Below are 26,070 nucleotides of genomic sequence, written 5' to 3' on the forward strand. Positions count from 1 at the left end.
ATTAGCCGACATGATAGGATCAGAAAAAAAACAATGCTTTAAGTTAAGAACTATTTACTTTATTCCTCAAATGCAATTTTTCCTAGATTTGTCTGTATGATCGGATGCAATTAAACATGTTAGAAAAAATTACAAAATACAGCGATTTTACGATAAACGAAACATCAATGTTGAAATGAAAAGACGGACTTAAAATCAACGCAAAAGACTCCTACTGATGTATTTGAGTCCAAAACAAACGCTAGATAACGGTGATTGCATTGCCTATAGATGGCAGATGTTATCAAATGCTAGACTTTTGAATAAACACCCAACGTTATCGAATCTTATTGGCAGAAAAAAAAATAATTGGAGCGGTCCCGTGGCCGTGACGATAGTGACGCCGGACTTCACACACAGAAACGGGTACTGAATTCCATCCGTTAAAGCTACGGCGGTACTAGTCCAAGGAGGGCAACACACTCTTCAAGTTGTAGAGCCAAGTAGTAGAAGTAGTAGACTTTATTAGTGAATGATTTCTGAAGGCTTTTGTTCTTGTTTTCTGTTACAATGATTTTACAGGCGGGAGTACAGGCAAAGTTTTCATACCTGAAGTGGTTTGCTAAATGTTTTAAATATAGTAAGCTGTTAAATGGTGGAAGGCTCGTGCTAGTGAATTGCAAAATGAGAGATCGAGAAGACTCACCCAATGGTAGTAATTTCGCTAGTTTGTGGCGTTACGCAGAGTTTAAAAATAAATTTCGTCGTTTCGTCTTGTCGTTGTTCTATCAAGATGCGCTGCTGAAATGTTTCGAATGGTTGCTTGAAATATTTCAAATCAGACATTCTTTCAAGTTGTGAAAAGAATCACAACAATTACAGCGAATCACGTAAAGTGCAGCAGAACTAAACGACAATTACATACGTTCCATTAGTAAGAAGAAACACAGAAACAACTCAGGAACCATTCGTCAAATAACCTCAATCATTTGGCATTTGTACATGCAGGTAGATATATAAACGATATTAGCAAAGCCTAGGACTAAGCCACTAGGTTGGATCGTTTAGAGTCATTCCAGTGATCTACCGGATACAGGTGAGTATATTTTGCTGAGCAAAATTAGGTTGCTACACTCTTCATTCTTGTATGAACCAGTTCCGAAAACAGTAGGAAGGTTAATGCTATGCTCTCAATATTTATTTTTTGGTTAAATTTAAAGTAAGATATGGCCAGTTTTTGAATGAAAAAAATAAGTATGATACTAGATCATCATCAAGTGGAAAAAAGGGTTCTTGGATGAGCGATCTGATGGCGTCTACTGTTACCGATCCTTTGATGTATAGCAATAGTTCTTACGCTTCAGCTTAATTGTTTTTCGCAGCAATTCTAAGTGCACCAAGTAATGAGGCCCAGCACGATACTGGCAGATGTTGATGGACCACCCAGATAACAGCAGATCATTATATCAACGAGGCCCTGTCTGCGATCATCAAAACAAACAACATAGATAGGTCGACGAAGACGGCGTCACAAGAAAACAATTGTAACCATAAGACTCGGAGTTCGTACAGAAAGGAAATTGGGAGACAAAACTGCAAGCACATGTAGAAACAGCATGAGTCCTGTCATTTGGGCATTTGAGGGACCGATCTACACTCAACGAAACTGCCAAGCCCACCCGGGATATGGTGATCTTGCAGTATAACATGTTTCCAGTCAAATATTTCATATAAATTAGTTTCAAGCAGCACGGCCCATCCATTCTTAACCCAGTTTGTTTGAAACTCTCAAATTAAATGGTACACCAATTGGTTTAACTTGTGTTAGAGAACTTATATTAGTATATTTGGCAAATTCCGAGTGATCTTTATCTTACAGTATTTTTTCCCCCTGATATGTTGTGCACTTTGGACTATTACAATCACCAAACCACGATACGTATATTAAGAGCAAGGTAGCAGCCAAACCATTTCTATCGTAGTAAAAAACACGATCTAGGCGATAGTTTTCACATTTCACTAACGCAGCACGTAGCATTGCGACGCTTATTGCGTATCCCTCAAACACTGTGAGCGCATTGGTTTCAACTTCTGCAACTGGTGCCCCGAACGCCCTTCAATGTTTGTACGAGCCGAGGAACGTGTTGCATCTTGGGCAGTAATGATTGGCGTCTCGACACGAATTGCAGCAGTACGGTAGGCACAGGCAGGGCCAACACACGATCCACAGCAGCAGGGCGCAGGCGTGAGTCGACGTCGTCGATTCGTGCTTCACTTTCGTGCGTACCGTAGCACGGCACGATGGGCAGGTGATCGTCATGGGGTCGGGGCCGACCTGTGGATTCGTCACTATGATGGTGGCTGCACGAGAAGGGTAGAAAGAGAGGGTGGTCAGTGTAAACAGTTGCAAACGGTACCGGTAAATAGATGCGTTCGAAACGCTAGGAAAAAGCTCGCGTTGGTAGCGGCCCGCTTTACTTACTCATTTTTGCGTTGTTCACTTGGCTGCCGCTTTACGTCAACTAGGTAGTTTGACTATAGATAGCGCCTGTTATATTGTGTGGTGGGCTATCGATGGTGTCTGTGAGAGCTCCCTTGAGGTGGAACGTCTGTTTGCTACACGACCACAATTACAATACTGTTTGAAATTGTTTTTTTCCCAATTTGAGTTTAAAATTTGAAGTGTTTTACTTATTTGGTTTACTAAAAATTAAGTAAAATTGTGACTAGCTTCTAACACTTTTCACCAGCAGCATAGAAACGTAAAACTCCAATGTTATGATAACAAACTCACAACACACACTCTTACACATTTTGCTCGGTAGCCTCGACATGACGGTGACTCATCTTGGTCGTTGTAAGAAGACATTTCTCACGATGTGTGGCGATAAGAGCTATCAAAATGCGACTATAGAACTGTGCTGTTTGAAAACGTATGAACCGATTAGTTGAATCGCTCCCGCGCCAATGATTTGCTCTGTGTGAAGCTCGGTTCTATTAGTCATTTTGCATCCGCCGGTGAATCATGTGTTTGAATAGATGATTCGGATGGTTCGTTTGCGCTGGAAAGTTCACGCATGGACCAATTCGTTTCTGTCAAGGTTAATACGTTTCTATTTGATACATTTGTAGCATTAAATCAAGGTGCAGAGGTAATCGAAGGGACGTGAGACAAAAACCGAAACATGAGCTGCAGGCAGAAAAACCAGGTTGAAGAATAGAAGGGTTGTGGAACTAATTCATTTGCATATCTGTTATACATCAGGAATTGCAACAAAGCCGGCACCCACTCCTGATCTCCTATTCTGACTATATGACGATTGTTTTGTGATGTGATTCATATACCTAACGGTTTTGGTTTACTAGGTATCGGAAACTTATTATTTACTTAAATCAAACAAGCAGACAAAGTAAACTGTCCTTCTTTAATCATATTAACAAGCTTTTATGTTGAATGTAATCCAACAGTCTTTTATCATCATTTATTTATCAAACTGCACATGGATATTTGTTAAAGTTGATCAATTTTTTATTCCAATTATAAATTCTTCTTCTTCTTCTTCTTTGGTACTACAACCTCGAGAGGTCTCGGCCTGCCATTTCTGGCTTTCTGTGACTTGATTTTACCCGTAGAAAAGTAGTCAGCCTTACGTACGGGGAGGCGGTCTAGATGGGGTATGAACCCCGGCCCTACCGTGTGAAGACCGGCGCCGCTGTCGCCTCGGCCACCGGACCGCCCCCCAATTATAAATTGCGGGATGTAAAATTTTGTACTCTCCATTTTCCAATGCGAGGTAATCAATTTAAATGACCACCAATTTCATCATGGTGATCGGAAGGAAGGGAAAAACCCTGCGAGTATTATCTTCTCACATTTTTTAACAAAATCACTACAGCTGTGATTGTAGCTCTGTATGTCTGTAGGTTGACATTAGTTATAAATATTTGGTGCTTATTGCAAGTTAGAGTACAACATTAATTAGATTTGCTATTAAATATCGTATCCATAATATAAATCAAAAAAACATCTTTACTGTAAAATGAAAGTAGAAAGAATTGTACAGAAAAGAAAGCTAAACTAAGGGTAAGAAGAACAAATAAAATATTACCGGCTTACAATCTTTTTCCCTATTTGGTTGAAACAGGAAGCCGTGATACATGAGAAGCGCTCAACACTGGATACCACATGCTCTCTGAATGCAAAAAATATAATTGTTGATTAAAAAATTAAATTGAAGGAAAAATCAGAGAAAAACATATAAAAACATAACAACATTAAATAAAGTCAAATGAATTAGAAATGAAGAAAATAAAATGGAAGCGGAAAATTAGAAAATGAACCAGAAAATATAAATAAAAAAGGTGATACAATAGTCATCAGAGTAAGATCCATATGGCGTAAGCAGTCTGCCAACGAAGCCATGACCTAGAGCGAGTAAGCTTCTGATCATGTTTCATGCTTGAAAAAGGCGTTACTAAGAGATTTTTTTCCATATTCCAACACTTAGCTAGTGTTACTACCTCAAGTGCTCTTAGTTTATCGTTCAACCTTCCTTTCATTAATTTAAAGTCAGTCCAGCTTATGGAGGGACGTATCCGGATGAGATTTGATATAAGTCTCAATATATAAGTAAATGGAGAAGTTACCACTGACCTACCTGTTGAACTTTATCATAAGTTTATTGCGCAAACGTTCTGGGCTTACTCCAGATACCACCAGGGTTCAAATCCTATTCGGATCGTCCTCTCGTAGTGAGGACTGGTTATATTAAACTAAGTGGCATCTATCATTAAGTCTAGCAAGCCAGCAATGGTAGGCATCATGATCTGTGCGTAAGCGGTCGTTAAGTCAAGGAGAGAGAGAGAGAGTGATAGATTGCCTTACATACTTAAAAAAAATTTAAATCTGATGTATTAAATTCTAGCAATTTCATAAATGATCGTAGTCATCTGTAAGAAGATACTATTTATAGTGTGTAGATGTGGCTGTGTTTATTCCACAGTGAAAATTTTATCTAACACATCCAAACACACACTCACACACACACACACATCAGATGCAATAGTTGTAAATCAGTGGATAAAGTCGGTGGAACAGTCAGACTGCAGTATCAGTACTTCCTGCCTGAAGCAGCCTACACACAAGCGAATCCCGCAGGCATGTGTTTGGGTGCGTGTACTTACCTGCAAATCAATGAATCATGGCTCGGGGCAGCGGCAAACAGCAAACCGGGCAGTTGTGAATATTTAACCGGCTTCTATGCCGCACAGAGTCGCAGGGGGAAAAAACGTTAGAGTACTGGCAATCTTATCGCTCTTATCGCGTGTGATTATTTTACCCCTTGGCGTACCTGGGGTAGCCGCCTGTAGAATACCCGAAAGGTGTCCGGTTGGTAAATAATTTAGTCGACAAGTGCGACAATATTTCTGCCGGTTTGTGCCAGCCCGAACAGCGGGCGTCAGTTTGTCGTTCAATTTCGTTTGGGGAAGTTGACGTTACGAGCCGGTGGGACGCCCAGATCAAGTACGGACACAGTACGCAGGGAGGCAGAATTTCTCCACACAGACCCCCGAAGTGAGCTGTAATCGAACGCTGCTGCCATGGGTGAGTGTCGGCGTGGTGTGAACTTTGCGCTTTAATTACTCTCATGTACTAACAACCCGTTCGGGTCAGATGGGACGGGCACGACAGATCCACCGCCGTACGATCAGATCAATCGTCCCGTGCCGGCTGCCTATCCCCACCAGCAAACGCCAACGGCCGATCCGTTCAAATCCGCTAGCTTGCACACCCAGGAACCGCCATCGTTGCGTAAGTTCCGTACACTACCCCTCCCGGTGACGTGAATCGTGTTTTGTTTGTTCCGTATTAGTTTTCCTTTCTTTGGCTATTGCTATTGGAGTTGTGGTTGGGTTTTGGTTCGTTGTTGGCTTCAAAAAGAGTTCACCTGACTCCTGGATCTGGCCGTGGAACCTGTCTGGTCGTAGAGGCGGGGGATGCGCAGATCTGGTCACAGACCTGTCGGTCTTGTTGTGCTCCAATCCTGTTTAGCCGATGGCTTAAGCTTGAGAACCATTTCGATTATCGATTCCCTCTCCTTTTTGTCCCTCGGTGCTTGTTGGCGAACCTGCAGAGACCACGGTGATCGTTACCAGCCCTCAGGTCGGTCCGGACCCAACCACCATCATCTGTCCATCCTGCCGGGCGACCGTGGTGACGAGGCTGGAGTATGAAACCACCACCAAGACGCATCTGTGTGCTGGTTTGCTGTGTCTGTTTCTGTGCTGGCCGTGTGCGTTCGTGCCCTACTGTTCGACGGCCTGCCGCGATGCCAACCATTACTGCCCGAACTGTGGATCCTTTATCGGCACGTACCGGAAGTAGGCGGAAGGATACCGATGATCGATTCACCATTACGTTACGGAAAGCTTACAACCAATCGTTATTCTAGTGTGTTTGTGTGTATGTGAGTGTGTATGTGTTTACGTTATTCTTTATCAGCCAATGTCGTGCTGAGTATATGAGATCGTTACCGAAAAAGAGTTCTGCGGTGGCAAAAAAAAAAAAAACGGGACGCAAAACCAAATCGACATTGCGACACGTTTTTTGTAGATAAGATAGGGAAGCAGTTTATCGATAACAGCACAAAAGCTAATGTACGGATGGAATTCGAAATACCTTAGGTTACATGCCTCAGGCGACGAATAGATTCATTGCTGACAGAGGCGATCATTGTACTGGTCAAGATCAATAAAAACCGTTTGTGTGACTTTCTGTTGGAATGTAAAATATCAAACCAGCACTACCATTAGTTAGGGTATGGAATAAAATATACATTAAACGCGTTTGGAAAGATTATAAAGCATTTTACCAACCTTGCCACCATTTATCCTTAAACAATGAACAAAATGAATGCAAACACAAGCAAAAGAAAGTAATACCCACTTTAATTCTGGTAGCTCTGAAGCCTAACAGCATTATTCCTTAAAGCCTATTATGTGTGACGCTAAACAAACATCGCGTTTCAAACATTGTGTGACATCTGTTTGTAATAAATGGAGAGACCCTGTTTCGGTGATCATAAACCATTGAACGCTTCATGTTTCAACCCGACAAAGGAATAACATAAACAGCGCTCTTTGTTTGAAAACATGTGGTTCTTGGAAAAAAAAGTTGGATAATTGAATGCATCATTGAGGGAGGTCACAAAACAAAGGGAAGAGAAAGTAAAATCCAAACCCAAAGCAAGGGCATTTCAAGCGGTGTGTGCGTGTTATCCAAGACACGAACCCTACCGAACATTTGTAAGGTTCTGCAAGGTCATTTGTTTCTGGAGTTTTGTTTGTTATAGCGCATTAACTGGATTATTTTGAGTGTGATCATGTGTTAAAATAATTTATGATCACTTACTTTAATGAAGGAACTCTGCTCGGTTTAGTCCCACCCCGCTATTATGCATACACTTACCAATATGGCTGTCCATCACTTACCGCAGCAATCCAATGCGCAACGCGATGACGCGCCCGGCTCAGGCGTGCTGGACGATTTGTTTGAATGTGTAAATACATTTATTATGCAATTTTCACGTACGATGAAATCAACAGTATTCAATACATAATAATAAAAATAATAACAGTCGTCCTGACCAAGCTATGCTCTTGCTTGCCCCTCACGCCATCGATCACTAGCTCGCTGTTTTGTTTATTTTTCCTACCGACCTACTCTTACCAATATATCGTTATCGTTGCAGGCACTTTCTGGTTTTTTGTTAAACTTTTTTGTTAACTCCTCCTTCATCCTCCCACTTGGATCCAACTCCAGTTCCGTGACGTCGCAGGGTGCTGGACTGCTTTCTTCTGCTGTGTGTGCCGAGTGCCGAGCGAAGAAAGGGGAGGGAGGGCATTACATCACAATACTCGCGCACCGGCACCGAATGCTGCCAGCGTTGTGTCAGGATTACCATAATAATAATAATAATAGTTTTTGGAGGCTCCCATGGGCACTGGGAGGGGGGAGGGAGCGTGGTGCGCATCTGCGGGAGGATTGATGACTCGCTGGGGTTATGGTTATGGTGTCCACACATGGCAAACAGATGCGTGAACGGTGGTAGTCTAGCCACGGTACGTGCCAATGTACGCCCCACAGTTCGGGCAATAGTGATTTGCGTTCTTGCACGAATCGATTATGTACGGTATCCAGAAGCATGGCCAACAGCTGTGGAAGAAACAAGAGCGGGATAGATGAGCTTACTTTTTGCTGTGCTTTTGGACTGAGATTTCGCGCGAGAAGATTTAAATAGACGCTATTTGATAAGTAAATGGTTCAAGATATGCATAACATTAACATTCATGAAGAATTCTTTAAAAGTAATGTCAAATTCGGGCTTTTCCCTAATCTCTTAAAAAGGTCTCGGCAGGCTCATTTCTGGGGCTTTCTGTGACTTGATTTTACCCGTAGAAAGTAGTCAGAGCTCTGCGTACCGTTGGGGGGAGGTAGTCTTGATGGGACTTGAACCTCGGTCCTGCCATGTGAAGACCGGCGCCACTGTCGCCTTAGCCACTGGACCGCCTCAACTTTTTTGCTTTCCTTTTAGCTCTTTGATATTCTTGAAGATCAGTTGCTATCCCACGCAGGCTACAGGCTGATTGGATAAAGTTCTCCTGTGGAGATATGTCCGAACAATGCTACTGGTCGTTTGTTGAGGATATTTCGATCATCGACGCGCGCGCACTGTTGGAAATATATTTTCCACATAGTACATCGTCAGCCGTCCTTCTGCGTGATCGCCACATGGTGAACTTCATCTTGGACGAGGATAGTGATTTTATGGGCAACAATGTCTATCTTGTCAGTGATATAATGCATCGTTGCTACATCACGGCAAGTGGCGGGTACTAAGGATTATCTTTGGCGATGTGTGCAAAGCAGAGCGTGTGGTGAAGGAGAATGAAACACGATGATATCCTGACCTGGTGGCCAAAGCCGGAAATGTTCAATGGGTGGGCACGTGATGAGGACCATCCGAACATATGCCCCCCTGGATCGAGTTCATTGGACACGGATTGGTGAACTGGCCATGTCTCATAGACTAACTCGCCATGTCAGTGCTTTACTATGAGCAAGCCAAAAAGAAGGGATTCTGAATAATTTAGGCGAATGGTTTGACGTCTGGATCTATATTTAATAACGATAAAGCCATCTGCCAATGAATTCGTAGACTTCCCCTTCCGTAGCTGCATCTTACTTAATATGTCTTCTATTGAACAGACCTTTTTCTACTCTTTTGTGCAAAGATAAATTTTCATTAAAACCCCTTATTTAACTTTTTTTTATCTAATTACCAGGACATTTTCTGCTGTAGTTACCTTAAATTATCCGGCGATGCTATAATACTTTGACATAACAAGCGTAATAAAAAACAGGACATATAGTTAAGTGGATCGCTACGATACAGAAGCTATCCAATAAAAATATTTTGGATAAAAGTCTTTAGTTCTTAGTAAAAATACTAAATAAATCATGCTTAGCATGTCCTAGACAGAGTTAAACCAATTCGAGAAAATATAAGAAAGCCAACTTTCACTTATTCAGCTATATCGAGCCATAGAAAAGTTAATGTATTCACATGCCCAAGCAAAAGCAAACAAAACCATATGCTTATGGATGGGATGGATGGATTAATTTAGCTTTATAGATAATGTGTCAGCCCTGTCAACGTTCAGACGGTCGATTTTTTTCTCTCGTCGTACCAATCATCACACACCCAAACACGTCCATCAATCAGACGCCCGGAGAACACAATAACGATCGCAAATGGTGCAATATGAACGATTGGGATTCGGGCGGACATTTCCGTTTAATGAGGCTTTCCCAACACACCGCACTGCGCATCCACCTGTTGACCGAGGTAATGACTGACAGTGCGGCTGTGGGGCGGACACGGAAAAACGAAGCAAATTTGTTATCAATTCGTTGGCAAGCAGAGGAAACAAATCGAACACTTTGTACCGGGGCTGTACCTAATGGTTTACGGGGATGGGGTGGCACTGAAAGCATTGTACTGGTCTCCACTTAACTGACCTCTAAAGTTGTTTTGTCGTGGTCTGATAGCGTACCAAAGGCCTGCTACCAACGGGCCACGGCGTGGGGCAGGGTAAAATTTAGATAAGATAGCGAAGGTGTCGCACTTGTACTTAGCGTTGGCATGAGTTAGAAGCCGGAGCGAATACTGTTTCGTTTCAAAATGAACGTTGCAGAAATGTTCTGCTGTAGAGGCAAAGGAACAATATTGTGGCAGATACCCAACGAGTAATTAACGAGTTGTTAAGATTAAGCAAACATCTAGAAGGCATTTCCTGCTCTGCACAGTGTTTATAAAACCAGCACCGGAAGGCTGCAATATAAGCGAAAAGCTTGCGACCGACGAGTGGGTCTGTTTTGATTACACTATGCATCACTTGACCACGGAAATCGCCGTGATAACAGGAAATAGTGTCCACATCTTCTCACTCGGAGCGGAGGGACGTCTTTCTTTGTTTATCTTGGTTCAACAACGCCCCAGCGCAATAGTGCATACTCATGCATGAACTCATTTCTTGCAGTGTAGATATTTGTTGTAAATATTGACTGTATACTCCCATACCGGTTCTTAAGCTCGCTGTAATGGCTGCGTAAGGTGGAGAGTTGCGGAGCAGCATTCGAAGCAAAAGTAGCTTCTAAAACTCCTATTCTCCTATCTACTTTCGATGCTTCCAGAGCGAGGAATTTCGAAAGATGGGAAAACATTTAGCAGCTCGATCACGAACGATCCTAACGATCTCCATTCTAAACCGGATTTAGCCTTGAAGCGGCAGACGACTCGTCTGCCAAAAAGCCAGCTTCTGTCTAAAATGTATAAAACACCTTCCCTCCCCCCCTCCCACTCGGTCTGTAAACAGCGTCACGACCGACCTGTCTGGAGCTGGTGACACGTTTGCGACTGCCCGAACATTGTTCTTCTCGCTGAAGATCCGGTTTGGAAGGAGTTAGTATTGGCAGCCGGAACTTGCGGTGCGTACCGAAAAGTTGGATTTTACGTTGACACAGGGTAGGTTCAACGACTCGTAAATGGGGAGCCCTTTCTAACTGGAGCACACCATGTTGAGAATATTCTACACTCTTCTGCTGTTTTCCTAGGTCAATCAAGTAAAGCTGTTGGACTTTGTTATCTTGGCAGCGCGTGCCTAATACAGATCGTTCAAAGGTACAATAAAACCGGGAATGTGTAGAAGCACTGAGGGTGACTTACATGAACAGGCATAGCAGGCCTGCGGCGATGTGCGTTTTGGTAGAAGTTTCATAGTCCAGCCGGGTGATCACGTGCTTGGTACAGGAGGGACACACCATCGAGGCCGGATCGGGTCCTACCTGTGGGCTGGTAACGACTGCGGGACACCATCGTAACACGGACGAGAGTAAAAGGGGGAATGGTTACGATCAGGGGATCAAGAAGCTACGGCTAAAAAGGGTTTACCCTGCACATAGGTCGTGCCGGCATTCTGTGGCGGTGGGATCACGTTCGAGTTGGCGTCGTACGGTGGCGGCGGTGGTGGATGAGCATAGTTCGGCACGTTGGCCGAGGGATGCGGATAGCCACCGGTGGCGGCCGGCATTTGGCCGGGGTAGGGTGGAGATTGGGCAGGGTAGGGTGGTTGATTTAAGGGCTGCGCTTGAAACCCTTCCGGACCGGATCCCTTACCACTTGGGTTCATTTTGATACGTGTGTTATTGTATCACCACTTCTTAAGCTGTAAGTTAACGAAATTGGAATGTACAGACACGTGAGAATAGGTTCACTGCACAAGGAATACTTTAGAGGTTATTGAATAATACAGTCCAACAAATAAATAGAGCATGAGAACACAAAACTGCACATCCAGACACACAACTAGTCCCTCTAATACACCAAAACAACTCGTCACTTTCACTCCATGCCAGTGTGCAAAAGCTAGCCTCGGTAGTGATCTTCAGTTCGGGCCATGCCCATCGTGCCCACCGGTTTTGGCCGTCCGAGGTGCGAATCACTTTCCCTTTTTTTCTTCTACACTTCTGCACTCATTCCCGACCAATTCTACGCTTGGTGTGCATTTCCGAAAAAGGGCCTCACACTCGCCAAGCTCTGCATACCTGTTTATTGATCTCACGGTGCAGTTGCACTCTGCAGCTTTACTTTTTGGTAAGGATTGCTTTTTTTTCCTCTCCCCGAGAGAGACAGTCACGCACGCACACACTCTGTGACGGTGATGTTGCGCGATCGAAAGTTCGTTGCTCACTGAAAGCGGTGTTAAAGTTGTGCCGGCACATGATGATGATGATGGCTTTTTACCATTGGAACCGATGGGGCGGTGTGCAGGTGTGCGTTCGAGCACCGTACATGTGGTGGTTGCATGGCCGACAGTTTCTATGCTCGCCACACGACACACGCTTGGGGACTCCGGGCTGTCGATGTTTTTGGTACGGTTTGTTTGTTCAGTTTGTTTCGGTTTTGGATGGAAGTGGCGTTTTGTTCTATCGGGTTTGAATTGAAAGTACTTCTTTGGTTGCTTATTTTCCTTGAATTTCATTTATATAAACACAACGGAAAGCCTTTTTTTATCATTGCAGCTTCTCACAATCTTGATTCCAGTTTGGAGTTTATGATTTGAACTCCTCTTTGAATGTTTAAATGGAAGTAGTCAAACGAAGAAAAAAAGTGTAAAATATTTAATTGCTTTCAAGTGATGTACACTCGTGAGAGTGTGGCTAAATAAGAGATCAAAACCGAAGTTTTGAAGAAATAATTTTCTAATGCACGCCATGCTTGTGCTTTTTCTACATAATTCATACAAAAGTTCTAGCTTGGGGCATGAGTCAAGAGCACCGACTATTACTCACCCATTATCTGTCAGTAGAAAAAGTGAAAAAAGTGTCAAAACAGCTCACATTTCACAACGAAACAATGTGGTGGTACGCTTGTAATTCATTTCGAGTGCTGCGATAAAGGCTCCAACTGTGGTGGTGAATGACGTTAATAGGAACAGTTTTTTTCTGTGTATGAAAGACAATTCCCGAGCAATCGATACCGGTATGCTGGTGCTATTAAACCAGCGATAGTGCTGATAGCCCATAGGGGGGAAAAACGGGCGATGGCAGCCTACCGGACACTTTTTGGCACGTGTGTTTGTTTCCGGCACGGAAGCGAATGGAATGTCGAGCGAGTGATGCCGCCGGGTTTACATGGATATGGTTGGCAAATTACACACCTTTGCGCTCCCCTAGGCACGCAGTCATAAAGCCCCGTTGGGTAATTGGGCCACCAGCCCAATGTTCGTGTTAATGTGCGATGCAGGCTTTGCTTTTCGTCGGTATGATTTGAGCGATCGTATCGCCCCGTTCGTCCGCCACCGCCTAGGCATGGCGATGTAGAATGTGGCTTCTGGGGAGGGTAGCAAGCAGCACACGCACACACATTGTCGGGGTGGATGGTGATTATGCATCGCATGCATGGTACGGGGCATGTTTTCATTTGAAAGCGACAGTTTTGTTTTCTTCTTTTTGTTTTGCAATGGTTCGGAGCGTTCGGTGCGGTTTAATAGTTTGTGTAGGAAATAAATATAAGCTAACTGTTGATGGTAATGAAAAATAACACCACTACATGAAAGAAGCATTCAAGCAAAAATATTGTCACTCTTTCCGAAGCTGCTCTGCCGAAGACAGTTGGAAGCTTAATTAACCGTGAAGCTCAGTAGCTTCTCCGTCTTAGCTGTAGCGTGATTTGATAAGGTCCTCCAACATAGATTTATTGAGGACAGTTGGGAATCAACCGCTCATTCTGGGTCACTGGAAGGGGTCTATTGGTCAGGAATGACTTCGGCCTAGAGGATTTGTTTGCTCGGATGTTCTCAATTCAAGGTTACGAAGCTACTAGCGCCTCGCTTTTCCTCAACAGCTTCTGTTACATTTGCTGATGGACAAACCAGGAGCTTATAGGAGCTTATTAATATTAGGCAACTTTATCTCGCTCCAGAAGTGATCCAAAATAGATGTTGTGATGTTGTGACCTTGAAGCGATTACAAACGGTCGACAGGTTGTGTCTCAGAGATAAGCCTCGCAGAACGAATTGTATTCCTTCGACTATTCCGAAATAGACCTTTAATAGGTTTAATAGTTAATAGGCCATACTGGTTTCAAAATCCACTGATGTGACTCTAATATTTTGACTGAATAAAAAATACTTGCTGCTTAAGTCACCGGAGAGTTAAGCATATCTTTAAAGCATGATTGCTGTCACACAGGTCGACTGCTCGGCCAACTGCTCTTTCCTCAAGTACCGCAATTGATTGAGAGCAAGGCTTCATGAACTTTTCGTTGGCAAGTCTGGGGCTTTCAGGCAGGGTTAGCGTCTTGAGTCCTTAGGGGTATTAACTTTTTATTTTGGATTGCATCAGATCACTGCCTTGTAAATAATGTCTGTTGTTTGCTGAGGATGTCAGGCTATATCTTCCTTGCTATAAATGAACAAGATATTGGGTCTCGTAATGCTGCTTGGTCTGTCCTTTTCTGGACTATGCCAGCATCGTTTGGTCTCCTGCCGGCGTCACCTCTGAGGCTAGGTTGGAGAGGGTAGAGTGATACTTTTGATCCTTTTTATCCAGAGCGGGATCAATTGCAAGGTAGGGTCAGGCCAACAGTCTGTCCTTATATATTATATTCAAGTTGACTATATTTTACAGCCCTTAAGGCAAACAATTAATAACAAATAAAATCAACAAAACATCATATGAGGTCTGAAAATTGAATTGAAAACTTATGAGAACTGCCTAGATTTGAAAGTAAATGAAAATTTAATTTGTATTTAATAAAAGCTTCCATGGCTATTACTATTAATAATTTAGAGCAATCATGCGGCAGTAGTCTTGCGGTGTGTCTAGCGAGGATTTACGATAGCTCGAATCTAGCAGAAGCAGCGTCACAATAACCTCATTTCCTAGCTCGCTTCTAAGCCCCCCCTCCCCCTCCCGTACAACATGTTTATTTAGTGATAGCGACCGAAGAGCTACGCGGTTAGTTGCTGTGGATGCTCTAGCTAGGAAAAGATGAATCATTTTGAACCGTGGCTTTGCTTCTATCACTCTCGGAGCACTAGCTTACTACGAGCTGACCACCAATGTTCAACGCTGACGGCGACCATTGACGTCACGTGTACGATTTCAAGTGTGCAACCCCGATCATGTAATGGCGTAGAGGAACACCGTACAACTTTCCTTACTCATCTCACCAGCGCTTCAGCTCACTCCACTTATTATCGGTTCTTTCGTAATAATCGGTTGACCACCCGGCGTAAGATTGCTTCCCATCCATCCCTCACGCATCCTCCTCTTGCTGCAGAAGGTCATATGGATGTACACTGTCCGCGATCCCATTGTGCTAATAGGCAGATTAAAACGGATTTCGCGCGACCGTACAGAAAGGAGCAAAAAACCCATTGCAAGAAAGAATTCTGTTTTGTTCTGTTCGCGTCTGAGTGCGTCACGGCGTGGCAAGCACCGTCTGTGATCGTCATTATCGCTGGTAGAGTAATCCTTCTTTTTTCGTGAACGACGGTAAATAATCGTTCAATTGTTACGCACACCGTGCAGTTTGTAGATGGTTATTCGCAAAATTGGCCACACGATTGTGTCGTACAGTTTTGGGTAGTTTTTGTTTCTTTTTTGACAAATTCACCACGCGGTACTTCCCGTTTTGTGTAGAGTAGCGATTAAAATCTCAAGCATGAATATGGGGAGAAAAATAAAGACATGAATAAAATGTCTATGGGAAGGCTTGGGAGACTAACATGTATCAAAATTAGACATAATATGCCCCAAGGTTCTTTTCATTTCAATCTTCAACACAAAAATCATTTCAACACTCTCACTATTCTACCTAGCTTTTGATAGGAGCAAAAAGCTCCTTGGTTCCAGCCACATTTAATCACCCGGATCGTCTGTCTACTGAATGCTCGGCACAATGTAAGCACTCGAACAAATTTTCTCATCACCTCGCTTAATAAATGCCATGCCGCTACTTATCTTTACCCACCACCCTTCCAAAGATTGATAATCTATTTTTAAAGGCACCGGTTGGCACCTCGGCACCAACCTCAGGGTTAGATTTTGCACCCCACCGCTGACCGTGGCAGACGGCCGGCCGTCGTAGGTAGCCTGCTACGGTTACGAAATGGAATTGATCTTGACGCGATGCATCGTCGACTGTCTGCTATTGCACAATCGGCCAGGCTCAGTGCATGCTTAGTTACATCGTTTGCGGTACGGTCAACCGAACGGCTCGAGGTCAACGGAGAACAAGAACTGCATCTCTCTCGCGTGGCAATAAACGGAAAAGTTTGCGCTTCGACGGCAACGGAGGAATGCTTGGAACAGTTTCGCTGAGCCATATAACGGCTTTGCGCACCGGGTGGAAAATCCTACATTTCGTCGAGGAAACCGGTTCTCGTACCGACACCACAAACGAGAAGACAGCTTTGGTTCGACGGAAATTACTGCTGCACTCTCGCTTTCAAAGGGAGTTTCTGGGGGCTTTAAACAAACAACTACGGAAAGCAACACACACACAAGAAGCACTTGTGGACAACTTTACATCGATTGGAACATATTTCAAACAATCCTCAGACATTCAAAATCCAACATTCTGTTTATTTAACTACAATCCCACGGGTCGGTTCGTGCGATTGGTAGCGTTGATGTCTCTCGCATCCGTTCGTGCGCAGTGGAAAGGCAGTGTGCCATTCTAATGGCGGTAGGATCGACCGATCATTGACCAGCCTTGTGCCAAATTATGGCTAGAACTAGTTCTTGATTTAGCAAACCATCGGCACACACTGCATGGTGCAGCACACAGTAATGCAGTTTGCCGTACGGGCCCGTTCTGCACGATTTGACTGTAACGGAACTCGAGCTGAACCGTGGACACGGGGGTGAAAGCGAATGGGCGAGAAGCGTAATAGTGCACGTTACCGCAGCGTGAATTGTTTTAGCTATGAATGATGCTTATAATAGAAAAGATTTAGAAAATTGGCGCCTGTCATTAATGAGCTTTATAAATCGGAGAGTATGCTGACTGGTGGTATTTATGTGAAATTGTGTTATTTATATTGGAAGAGAGTATTTCCTTTGTTAAGTACGCTCAACAAAAAAGGACTTAAAATTTTTCCTGAAGACCTGTTTGGCCATATAATGGCTAACTTAAATTACCGATACCATGCAGAAGGAACAGTAGCAGTTTCAACTAAGCCGTAAAGCATTAACTCTGATTAAATCAATAGTTAACATGATATTTTTCGAAAACTCGAATGAACGGTTTAATACAATGAAGATAGAACAATGTGATGCTGTACTATAATGCTTTAATAGATATGTTCCATGGGATCATTCTGAATGAATTGACACAAGTCATTCTTCATTTGTAGCTTTGATATAGCTTCTTTGGCCTTTTTGTTGTTTTTGTCTTTTTGTTTATGTCACAACCAATATGCTGGCTTTCGCAAATCAAAATAAATGATCGTAAACCAAACAATCGATCGAACGAACGACTGAAATATTGTTAGCCGCGGATCGGTCAGCATTTTATGGTATAAATAAGCCAGTAAGAATAAAGCAGCATTCTAGGCAACACCCTAAGACTTTATTTATTGAAGTTGGTTGTAAGATTTCGGTCTTCGAATTAGCCCAAAACGCTACAATCAAGTCCAAAGTCCCCATCTAGCAAAATTGAGTCGGATGTATCCTCTGGTCTCAATCCATTGAATGGGACAAGGGCCAGGCCTAAAAACCTTCCTTTCCTTTTTCCGGAATTCGCAACAGCTCCGGGACCATCGACAACTTCAGATCATTTACCCAGCCTAAAGGTGTGGAGGACGATATCCCCGCCTCAGGAACCAATGCCATTGCGTGACATATGAATTTGAAATCATAACGATAGCCATTTGATGTGTTTTTTCCCCATCTGGTACCCACTTCATTCCCTACAGAGCCCAACCTGCATAAGGTGCTCTTCAACAGTGCGAGAAGGAAACAGCACGCGATCAGACTAAATGTATGTCTCACTCACGAGATTTGTTTTCGTTTTTATTTAAAAATGATTTTACAGAAAAGAAAGAGTAATTTACACTTACACAAATAAATAGAAAGACGCGTGTCATTTTCGTTTCCTTATCGATAAGAGCTTGAGTATTCAGATTTTGAATAGAACCGTTGCATTTCATGGTGTTTCAGATTGATTCACGGGAAATCCAAGAGATGGCGCTGCGAGGTGTAACGCACCCCAGACACAAAGCGTTACATGGGATATTTTCGTTTAGAAGTAATAACAGAAATAAAAATTAATTGATCGAACCACATGAAGAAAAACACACAGAAGCTAAATGATGATCATGGTTTTAAACCATATGAATGACATCCAGGCATTATTTGTAAAATAAAGAAGGAATAGATGATTAATTTCTTTCTCTTGTATGTAAATGTAGGAGACGTTACGCACGGATTTGCATGTGGATGTTCCATCAAAATGAATCACCAATTATTTCCACATGGCGATGCGTCGTAACCTGATTCCAATTATTTTGAAAGATGACGTCGTTACGGAAGCGGAAAGTTCTTAAGTACAGGTTTCATCATGCAAAATGATCATTTGTTAATAAAATGGAGAGGTACAATCGTCTAAATGCATTAAATAGCAAAAATTAAACCAGGTGCGCAACGATGCAAGTTTTGTCGAGGAGTATTTACGATTTTCATTTTCGACGATAAATAAAAAAATACTAAAAGCGTTCATTTATCAAAATAAATACCTTAATTTCTTGTTACGATATGTTTGCGTCAGATGTCGAATTACGACGATATTTATTTTTATTTTGAAAATGTTAAAACGTAGTTACAGGCAGTTAAGTTCATTTTGTAACATTTAGTTTGTTTTTTTTTATATATTAAAAATACTAACGACCGATTATTTTCCGGAATTTAAAACATTACTCCCAGTCATCTTAAATTCTACCACGATCAGCGTTGATCTTCACGAAGTCTCCAGCGTACAGTCTCGCTGAACATCATAAAGCCCCAGATAGGCATTGCAGTTGGAGCAGTGCAGGTGATGCTTCGTCGGGGTGGTAAATAGGGCGGGCAGGAAACAGAACGGCCAGCAGGAAATTATGCATGCAGCTCCCAACCCGTTCGAGATGCGGCTCGTTGCATGGCGAACGGTGGGAAAGAAACGTCCACCACACTCTTTACATTTCACCCGAAACTGAGCCGGTTTCCATTGGACCACTGGAGAGTGTGAAAAAAGGTAGCCAATCAAAGGAAACGTTTAAAATAAGCAGTTCCTGGAACTTACCGGTAGTTTTGTAGATGGTTCGCCGATTATTGAGCAGCACCGTTTTAGAACCACATGGGTTAGCATCGGTACCTGACACGGGTTTTGGTTGCTTATTAGAATTTTCCGTCATCTGGGGGGTTGATTTTTCCGCCGCGAGGCTGGTATTATGTTCGGAATTTGGTTTGCACGACAGCGGCATCGTTTCCAGTGGATGTTTATCAATCAAATGACGCACCAGTATCCACGTATTCGAACCTTCGTACGGCAATCTGGCCTGACAGAGGATACAGGTTGCAATTAGGCTCATACTCCTCAGCCACGTGGAGCTGTTGGAAGGTTACTGTCCCACGAGTTGATGGCCTTATTCGGCTTGGTTTGCCATTGTTTACTAATGGGCTGGTCTTGTGACAGGCACGTCGTATCCATGGGATACTTTGATGCGTAGTTTTTTAGACGCAACGGCAACGACGGTTGAACGTTTATTGTTCAAAAAAGGAATGCTTATAATGAAACGATATCAAATGGCACTTATCGAAGAGTAATTGTTTTAGCACGGAATTGCGCTGACAAATCAACCGTCTAATGATTACCCTTTTGCTATGTTCAGAACTCTTTTCTCCAATTCTCATCATCCCCAGAAGAACATACTCAAATTCAAAAGGGAGTTTATGTTTTCCGATAACACGACTTTTATTACCCAACATTTTGAGAACAATTTACTAATACTTGCATATACCTTGCACTACATCGTGCCACTGACTTTCACCGCTGCTGTCAGCGCTCTGCGAAAGGATGCCCAGACCTTGAAGAATTCTCCTGAACATTCCTTGCCTCGTCCTTCATCGAAATGCTGCACTTCCTATGTCTTTCTCAGTTCATCATTTGTTTTTTTTTGTTCATCTTACCGCACACACACACATCATGTTTGTGTTTAACACAATTTGTTTCTTTTCCCTAATTCCTCACTATCGGCTAAAAAATATACCCTATGTTAGTTCCGCATCTCGGCTACGCCAACCAACCATTTCTCTCTTCCTGCCGGTTGACTAACCAATTCTTGCACTTCAAAGACCATTGTCCATTGTTTTTTTTTTGTTTAACCCTTGCTATACCTCTGCACAAAGTGTGTGTGAGTGTGTTTGTTGCACACTTGACTGTGTGCTGTTGTGTTTAATTCTTCTCCACCACTGTTACTTACATTAATTGTTACCCTTTATTTTATCTCTCCCTCTATTTTCTATAAGGAATTGATTCTGTTGTTTCACACTTTTTATCCCTCCACAGCATGTGCCCAACTATGGTGAATTATTTCATTTTGGGGGTGTTGCTTTCCCATTCACAAGAGCAGGATGTTTTGTTAAATGTTTTACCGTTAGAACTAGTTTTTTTTTGCGCTTGTTTGTTTGCTTTCTTATGAATTAGTTTCTATTAAGACGTTGTGGTTTCTCTTTCTTGGAAATCAATTCAAAGCAGCTTATTAAGTACAGGTTCGTTACAAATTCAACGATCATTTAGTTTCACTGGGTGTGATTAAACATAGGTTACTTATAATGTTAATTCAAATGCCCCAAAAAAGTGTTGTTTGCTTAATGGATAAATGTAGGAAGTTGATGAAGAAAACCCTGTTACTGCTTATTTTATTGATACAAAGAACTAATAAAAAAATATTAAAAATTTCCAAAACAATCGAACAACACCAGTAGAGTATGAAATATTATCTGGTTAACCTTTTTACCATCTACGTTTCGGCCACTCACTTCAATCGTATCGCAATTATTATCGATCGGCTTACAGGTTAGGGAAAAGTGTTTGATTCTTAGTGATAGGGATTTTATTCAGTTAGACGCTAGCATTGTTTGTATGTGTTGGAATAGTATTCAATCCTACTTTGTGTGTGTGTATGGGGGGGTTTTGATATTCTACTTCTTTGCTTAGTACGAGAAAATAAATTAGTTGTAGCTAGGGTTTTGTTAATTAGCTGTTCGTTTTGTGTGAAATATGTTTTTTCTTCTGTTAGTTTTAGCTTCTTTTTAGTTAACTTTTTTGCGTAAGAAATGCTACTAATAAATTTTAAATTTTCGTCGTTCAACTGTATACGTGAATTGTTTCGTGTACATAGAACGGTTGGATATAAATTCTATGACACACACAAAAAAATGCCACAATTGAACTAAACACATTGTTAAAGAAAGATTTCCAAAAGTGAGATGTAACATAGGAAAAAGAAATGAATAATTCTATTGATACATCAATCTAAATTCTAGCACAGCTAACCGATATGTGATTTGATGGCTTAAGCGCAGCAAAAGAGAAATTCAAAATCATGCTCCTAACCTTCTAACTTATGCATGATGAATTATGTGCTTCAACCGCAAATGGCCAAAGAAGGATGACCAAACAATCGGGGAAAGCATAAAAAATTGCTACATAAATTCAAATCGCACATCGTCCCCGGCCGTAAAGCTATATCCGTCGCTTATCGCAGAAAAACTAATCTATCATCCCGGTAGGGCTTAGCTGGGGGTGAGAAAGTTCATTCTTACTACTAAAAACTGCAACAACATTCACCACTGCACTGACCTTCCCCCTTTTTCATCGCCCCGTTCACCACCAAACCTCAAATGGTGCTACCAAACATAAATAAGCGTAAACAGGCCGAAGGGTAACTTGAAAACGGGCTACAATTTTTTGCTCGTCTGGATTTAATCATCCTGCAAAGGTGAATGGGTGAAAGTCACTTGAAAGCCACCCACAAAAAAAAAAAACCAGCGATGATAAAGCATGTGTATTATTAAAATTTGCGTATTAAAAAGAGGTGGGTCGCGTCAAAGTGTTTTTCTTTGCGTTCCATTCACCCGTTTTGGGAATAACAGTTCAATGAGTTCGACCTGCACAGCAAAGGTACGATTTGTACAACTCATCATCGGCAATGGTGGTAGCACGGAAGAGCTTTTTCGCCTACTTCGACATTCATGGAAATATATTGTTTGAGCTATTGTTGAAACACACACACACAGTCGCACATATTCGTGCAGCATCATCGTGTGCTGCGGGGAATGTTGAGTTCGCCAGCACGGAGGAAAATCTCCGTTGCTATGGTAATGGAAAACAGGTTACGGTGCTTGGACGACGTTATGCAATGGTGGGATGTGTTAGGGTTTTGTTATTTTGTGCTTTTCGCTCGCTAGAAGCGCTGGAAGATTTATGCTTGTGGAGGTTGCACTCGAGAGTTGGCGAGGCGAGTTCTGTCACTTTCGGAATGATTTTGCTGTCTTTTTTTCCTTCCCTGGTGTGTGAGGCCTTTCGACGCAACGTCACTGTCAAAGATGTTGTTTGGATGAGTTTTCTTTTCTTCAAGATTGATGTAACCTGTCATAAACGGCTTCGAGCGAAAAAACTTTGAGGCCGGGCAAGGGCCTCCCAACGAGCTTGTGGCTTTAAAAGCTTTAAAATTTAAAAATTTCCTTTGCAGATTGAAACCGAAGCAGCAAAAAAAAGTCGAACGTCGTGCGAAGTGGTGATTGTTGTTGGCCAGAGTTCTAACAGCTAACATTGTCCCCTCGGCGAGCCATTTAGGGTGGCCTTTCGTGGTGGGGTTGCGTTATAGTTAAACGCGGTTTAAGGTTTTTTGCTTTGCATTTGCTTGATGTTTGTTCTTACAGTGTGTGTATAGTGTTGTGGAGTAAAAAGTTTTAAAGCCCTTTTTTCCCCCCGAACGCTAATGGTTTGATATTAGCTAAGAATAGTAGAACTAGAAGGATAAATATAGTGGGCTAGTGGGCATTGGTAAAGAGAAAGAGAGAGAGAGAGCAAGAGGGAAAGAGAGCGAAAGACTAGGAGTCGCAAGTAAAAGAGAGTTAGAGAAGTTGAATTCTAATGGATGTTTGTATTGGCTGCTGTATGTTGGTTGCTTATTTATCTCATAAATTCAAAATTTGTTAAAAAATAATAACATAAGCACTGGCTTTTGTACGTCTTCGGTACGGTTAGGTTATTGTTTCGTTAGTGAATGGGAAACTTATAACAGCGTACCGTAGCATTTACAACCTTAAAACATACAATTTAGCGATAAGAAATTCCATCTGTATTAAACTCCTCCGTTCTCTCTTCCTCTTAAAATGTTTAAGAATCAACATTGGTTTGCATTAATGCAACGCTATTAATTATTTGTTCTGTTTAATGTTCGTTAGTTCTATTCCGTTGTTTGTCTGGGGTTTTTAATTTGTTTTTTAATTTTAATTTTTAATTTTGTATTTATTCATTGGTTTTATAATTATATCTTCCACACGAACGATAGTTATGCGTTCGATTTTAATTTTCCAAACAATTTTTCACACGTGCGACATTTTAAACGCACTTTCATCATCACTGGTTTTGGGTACAAACGCTACCACCAACACAAATCTTACGGACTAATGGTTTGTTGTTTTGTGTTTTGTGTTTTGTGTCGCTTGTTTTACTTCTCTTATCACAATCATTAAGTAAAAAACTAAATAGTCATTTCGAGGCACGTTTAATGTTTTGTTTCCTTTTCTTGTCTACCGTTACCGTTGGTTTTTGTTTTAATGCAGCAGCGCCCAGTACGGAGCGCGCCTGTTGTTAGCAGCTAGTTTTATTTGCTTACCACTTAACGTTAGCTTGTCACAGAGGGTTCTGAATGAATTGATGTAAATGAAGCAATTACAGTATCAGTTGTGTGAGTGCTTCCGTTGACCAGTTTGGTTGTTAGGATCGCGTATTTAGGGAAGAAAAAGAGGTATAGGTTTGATCGAACTTCAAGAAGCAATGAAGAAACTTTGAAACTGGAGCTGAAAGGCCTTATCAATTAAAATTTGTAGATTTTCTTTTTTAATTTAAACATAATTTCCACAGCAATGAAAACTTGTGCAATAAAGCTTAGACATCAATTGACTTTAGTTAGTTCAAATGAGGCACAACATCACTGTTGATACCCAAAGAACAAAGAGCAATGTTGTTTGCATATTATGTTCAAGAAATTATGTCAAGAGTCGCTACATTCAAGAAACCGGGAAAGAAAGAAGATAATCTGGCTACGTTTTCTAATACAAATTCGTTTAGTAACTATTCGCACCAACGATTGGAAAAATATTTCCCATTCTCGCCAAGACCTCGGCATATCTTTAATTTCGTTCCGCTGCGTACTTGACCCAATCAACTCCCTGCTTCCAGAATGTGAGGAAACAGGACGCCGGCACGTTTGATGTCCTGCTGTGAGTCCAAAGATTCTGGATTCACATCACCCGCCCAGCTTTGTGCTCTGTAGTTGTTGTATAACCCGTTTTGAAGTTCACTCCTCCCGTCCAAGGATTCGTATTTAATCATCTTCGATCATTCCCGCTGCTAAACACCCACCGCGTGTGTCCTCAAACGTCACGCGACCTGCAGCACGTCAGTAGTAAATGTGCCACGACGGAAGATGGCGAATGCATATTCATAACGTATTCTGTCGGCCTGGGCCACCGTTTCCGCTGGTGGTGCTCCCACCACTGTTGGCTCCCCGCTCCTCGCCGGTCACTGTCGGTGTCGTCCCGGATGCCGTCACCGTCGTCAAGGACTCGTCCGCGGCCGTTGTGGTCGTCGTGGACGAGTGCGATTTGCGTCGTTGCGTTCGAAGGTGCGCTGCTGCACTGGATGCCGAGGAACCGGGATGTTGTAGCTGTAGTTGCTGGTGATGCGTTTTGCCCTCGCTTTTGCTGGTGGGCGACTTTTGCGCTCTTTTGCAACCCGTTTGTATAGGTTTATTGGAGTGTGGAGAGTGTTTTTGCCGTATCACAACCATCAACCACCCACGGCGACGCGGGGAGCGTCATTCATGTTGGGATTTGGGTTGATCCGAGCAGGATAGTACGATAATCCATGACGACGTCGGGTCCGGTAGCATCCAAATGTCCAGGATAAATGCCGAATGTTGAAGAGGGCAAAAATGTAAAGAAGAAAAAGAAATGCAGAAAATGAGAAAACCACACCACACACTCACAACCGTTTGCAAATGAGGCGAAGAAAAATTGGTTCTGGTCGAAAGTAGGTTAGGAATGATTGCATTCTTATTTCCACCGAACGTCTTTTTTATATCGAGAACCCCGCTGTCCTGGCTGGCGGGGAAGAATGTGCACCATTCGCATATTATTGCGCTCACGTTCCACGGCCACGGCTCCGCATGGTTCCGCGTGCTAGAGTGTAGTTAGAGGACGTTCCGGGTTCCAGGGACTGGGTTGTTTTTTTGCTGCCGTTTGTTCTTTGACACGCATATTGTGAATAGGGAACAAACGAGCGTTGCAAGTTTCCATAAGCCAATCGAAACGGGTCCAATCGATTATCATCGATCGTGTGTCCAGAATGTTGGATCTTTACTAGATGGCAGGATGACTTACGATGCATTCGATAGCAAAAACGAGCGATGGAAAAGTCATCATAAGAGCTATGGATATTAGTTTAAAATGAGAAATGGCGCTGGTCATTGCAGTTGAATATTCTTTTTTGACGCGGTTGTATTTGCATGTTTCATGTGTTTGGTTATGTGTAAGACCTACCATTTCTGGTTTCTTTGCCCTGATAAGTGAGGCCAATTCAAAAGTATATTTATAAATTATTTATACCTTAAAAATCCTTTATAAGTATAAAGGATAGTACTGAAGTAATCTATTTAATCATTAAAATATAAAATATATAAATATATAAT

The 26,070-nt window shown here is 42.3% G+C and overlaps 5 protein-coding genes and 1 long non-coding RNA gene across 12 annotated transcripts in view; 2 read left to right on the forward strand and 4 right to left on the reverse strand.

Annotated features, from left to right (window-relative positions):
* The first annotated feature begins 422 nt into the window (after positions 1-422).
* On the forward strand, positions 423-1,946 carry LOC118514591. Its single transcript, XR_004906676.1, has 2 exons — positions 423-1,075; positions 1,362-1,946. It is a non-coding gene; the product is annotated as an uncharacterized LOC118514591 (long non-coding RNA).
* Positions 1,793-3,098, reverse strand: LOC118514585 (lipopolysaccharide-induced tumor necrosis factor-alpha factor homolog). Its single transcript, XM_036061588.1, has 2 exons — positions 2,462-3,098; positions 1,793-2,340 (listed from the first exon to the last, which is right to left on the reverse strand). The coding sequence occupies exons 1-2, from the start codon at positions 2,463-2,465 to the stop codon at positions 2,096-2,098; spliced, it is 249 nt and encodes an 82-aa protein (XP_035917481.1). The 5' UTR covers positions 2,466-3,098; the 3' UTR covers positions 1,793-2,095.
* Positions 3,099-5,177: 2,079 nt separating this feature from the next.
* On the forward strand, positions 5,178-7,065 carry LOC118514581 (lipopolysaccharide-induced tumor necrosis factor-alpha factor homolog). Of its 2 annotated transcripts, XM_036061583.1 has the most exons (3): positions 5,237-5,584; positions 5,654-5,791; positions 6,114-7,065. In XM_036061583.1, exons 1-3 carry the CDS (start codon positions 5,581-5,583, stop codon positions 6,362-6,364), a joined length of 393 nt encoding a protein of 130 aa, XP_035917476.1. In that variant the 5' UTR covers positions 5,237-5,580; the 3' UTR covers positions 6,365-7,065. The 2 variants fall into 2 exon arrangements, with proteins under 2 accessions (XP_035917477.1, XP_035917476.1); XM_036061584.1 differs by lacking the exon at positions 5,654-5,791 and having other exon boundaries at positions 5,178-5,584.
* Positions 7,066-7,529: 464 nt separating this feature from the next.
* On the reverse strand, positions 7,530-12,310 carry LOC118514578 (lipopolysaccharide-induced tumor necrosis factor-alpha factor-like). The gene is made up of 4 exons (XM_036061581.1): positions 12,146-12,310; positions 11,493-11,766; positions 11,268-11,403; positions 7,530-8,194 (listed from the first exon to the last, which is right to left on the reverse strand). The coding sequence occupies exons 2-4, from the start codon at positions 11,728-11,730 to the stop codon at positions 8,092-8,094; spliced, it is 477 nt and encodes a 158-aa protein (XP_035917474.1). The 5' UTR covers positions 11,731-11,766; positions 12,146-12,310; the 3' UTR covers positions 7,530-8,091.
* Positions 12,311-18,876: 6,566 nt separating this feature from the next.
* LOC118514577 lies at positions 18,877-19,969 on the reverse strand. The gene is made up of 2 exons (XM_036061579.1): positions 19,389-19,969; positions 18,877-19,321 (listed from the first exon to the last, which is right to left on the reverse strand). The coding sequence occupies exons 1-2, from the start codon at positions 19,675-19,677 to the stop codon at positions 19,068-19,070; spliced, it is 543 nt and encodes a 180-aa protein (XP_035917472.1). The 5' UTR covers positions 19,678-19,969; the 3' UTR covers positions 18,877-19,067.
* A 66-nt stretch (positions 19,970-20,035) lies between these two features.
* LOC118514526 (cyclic nucleotide-gated cation channel subunit A) overlaps positions 20,036-26,070 on the reverse strand; it is a 117,766-nt gene continuing 111,731 nt past the window's right edge. For all 6 annotated transcript variants that reach the window (XM_036061500.1, XM_036061501.1, XM_036061502.1 and 3 more), the window contains one exon: positions 20,036-25,105. In XM_036061500.1, coding sequence (XP_035917393.1) covers positions 24,823-25,105 — 283 coding nt within the window. In that variant the 3' untranslated portion in view covers positions 20,036-24,822. The remainder of the gene's footprint in view (positions 25,106-26,070) is intronic.

This window comes from Anopheles stephensi, chromosome 3, assembly GCF_013141755.1.
Source record: "Anopheles stephensi strain Indian chromosome 3, UCI_ANSTEP_V1.0, whole genome shotgun sequence".
Classification (NCBI taxonomy): domain Eukaryota; kingdom Metazoa; phylum Arthropoda; class Insecta; order Diptera; family Culicidae; genus Anopheles; species Anopheles stephensi.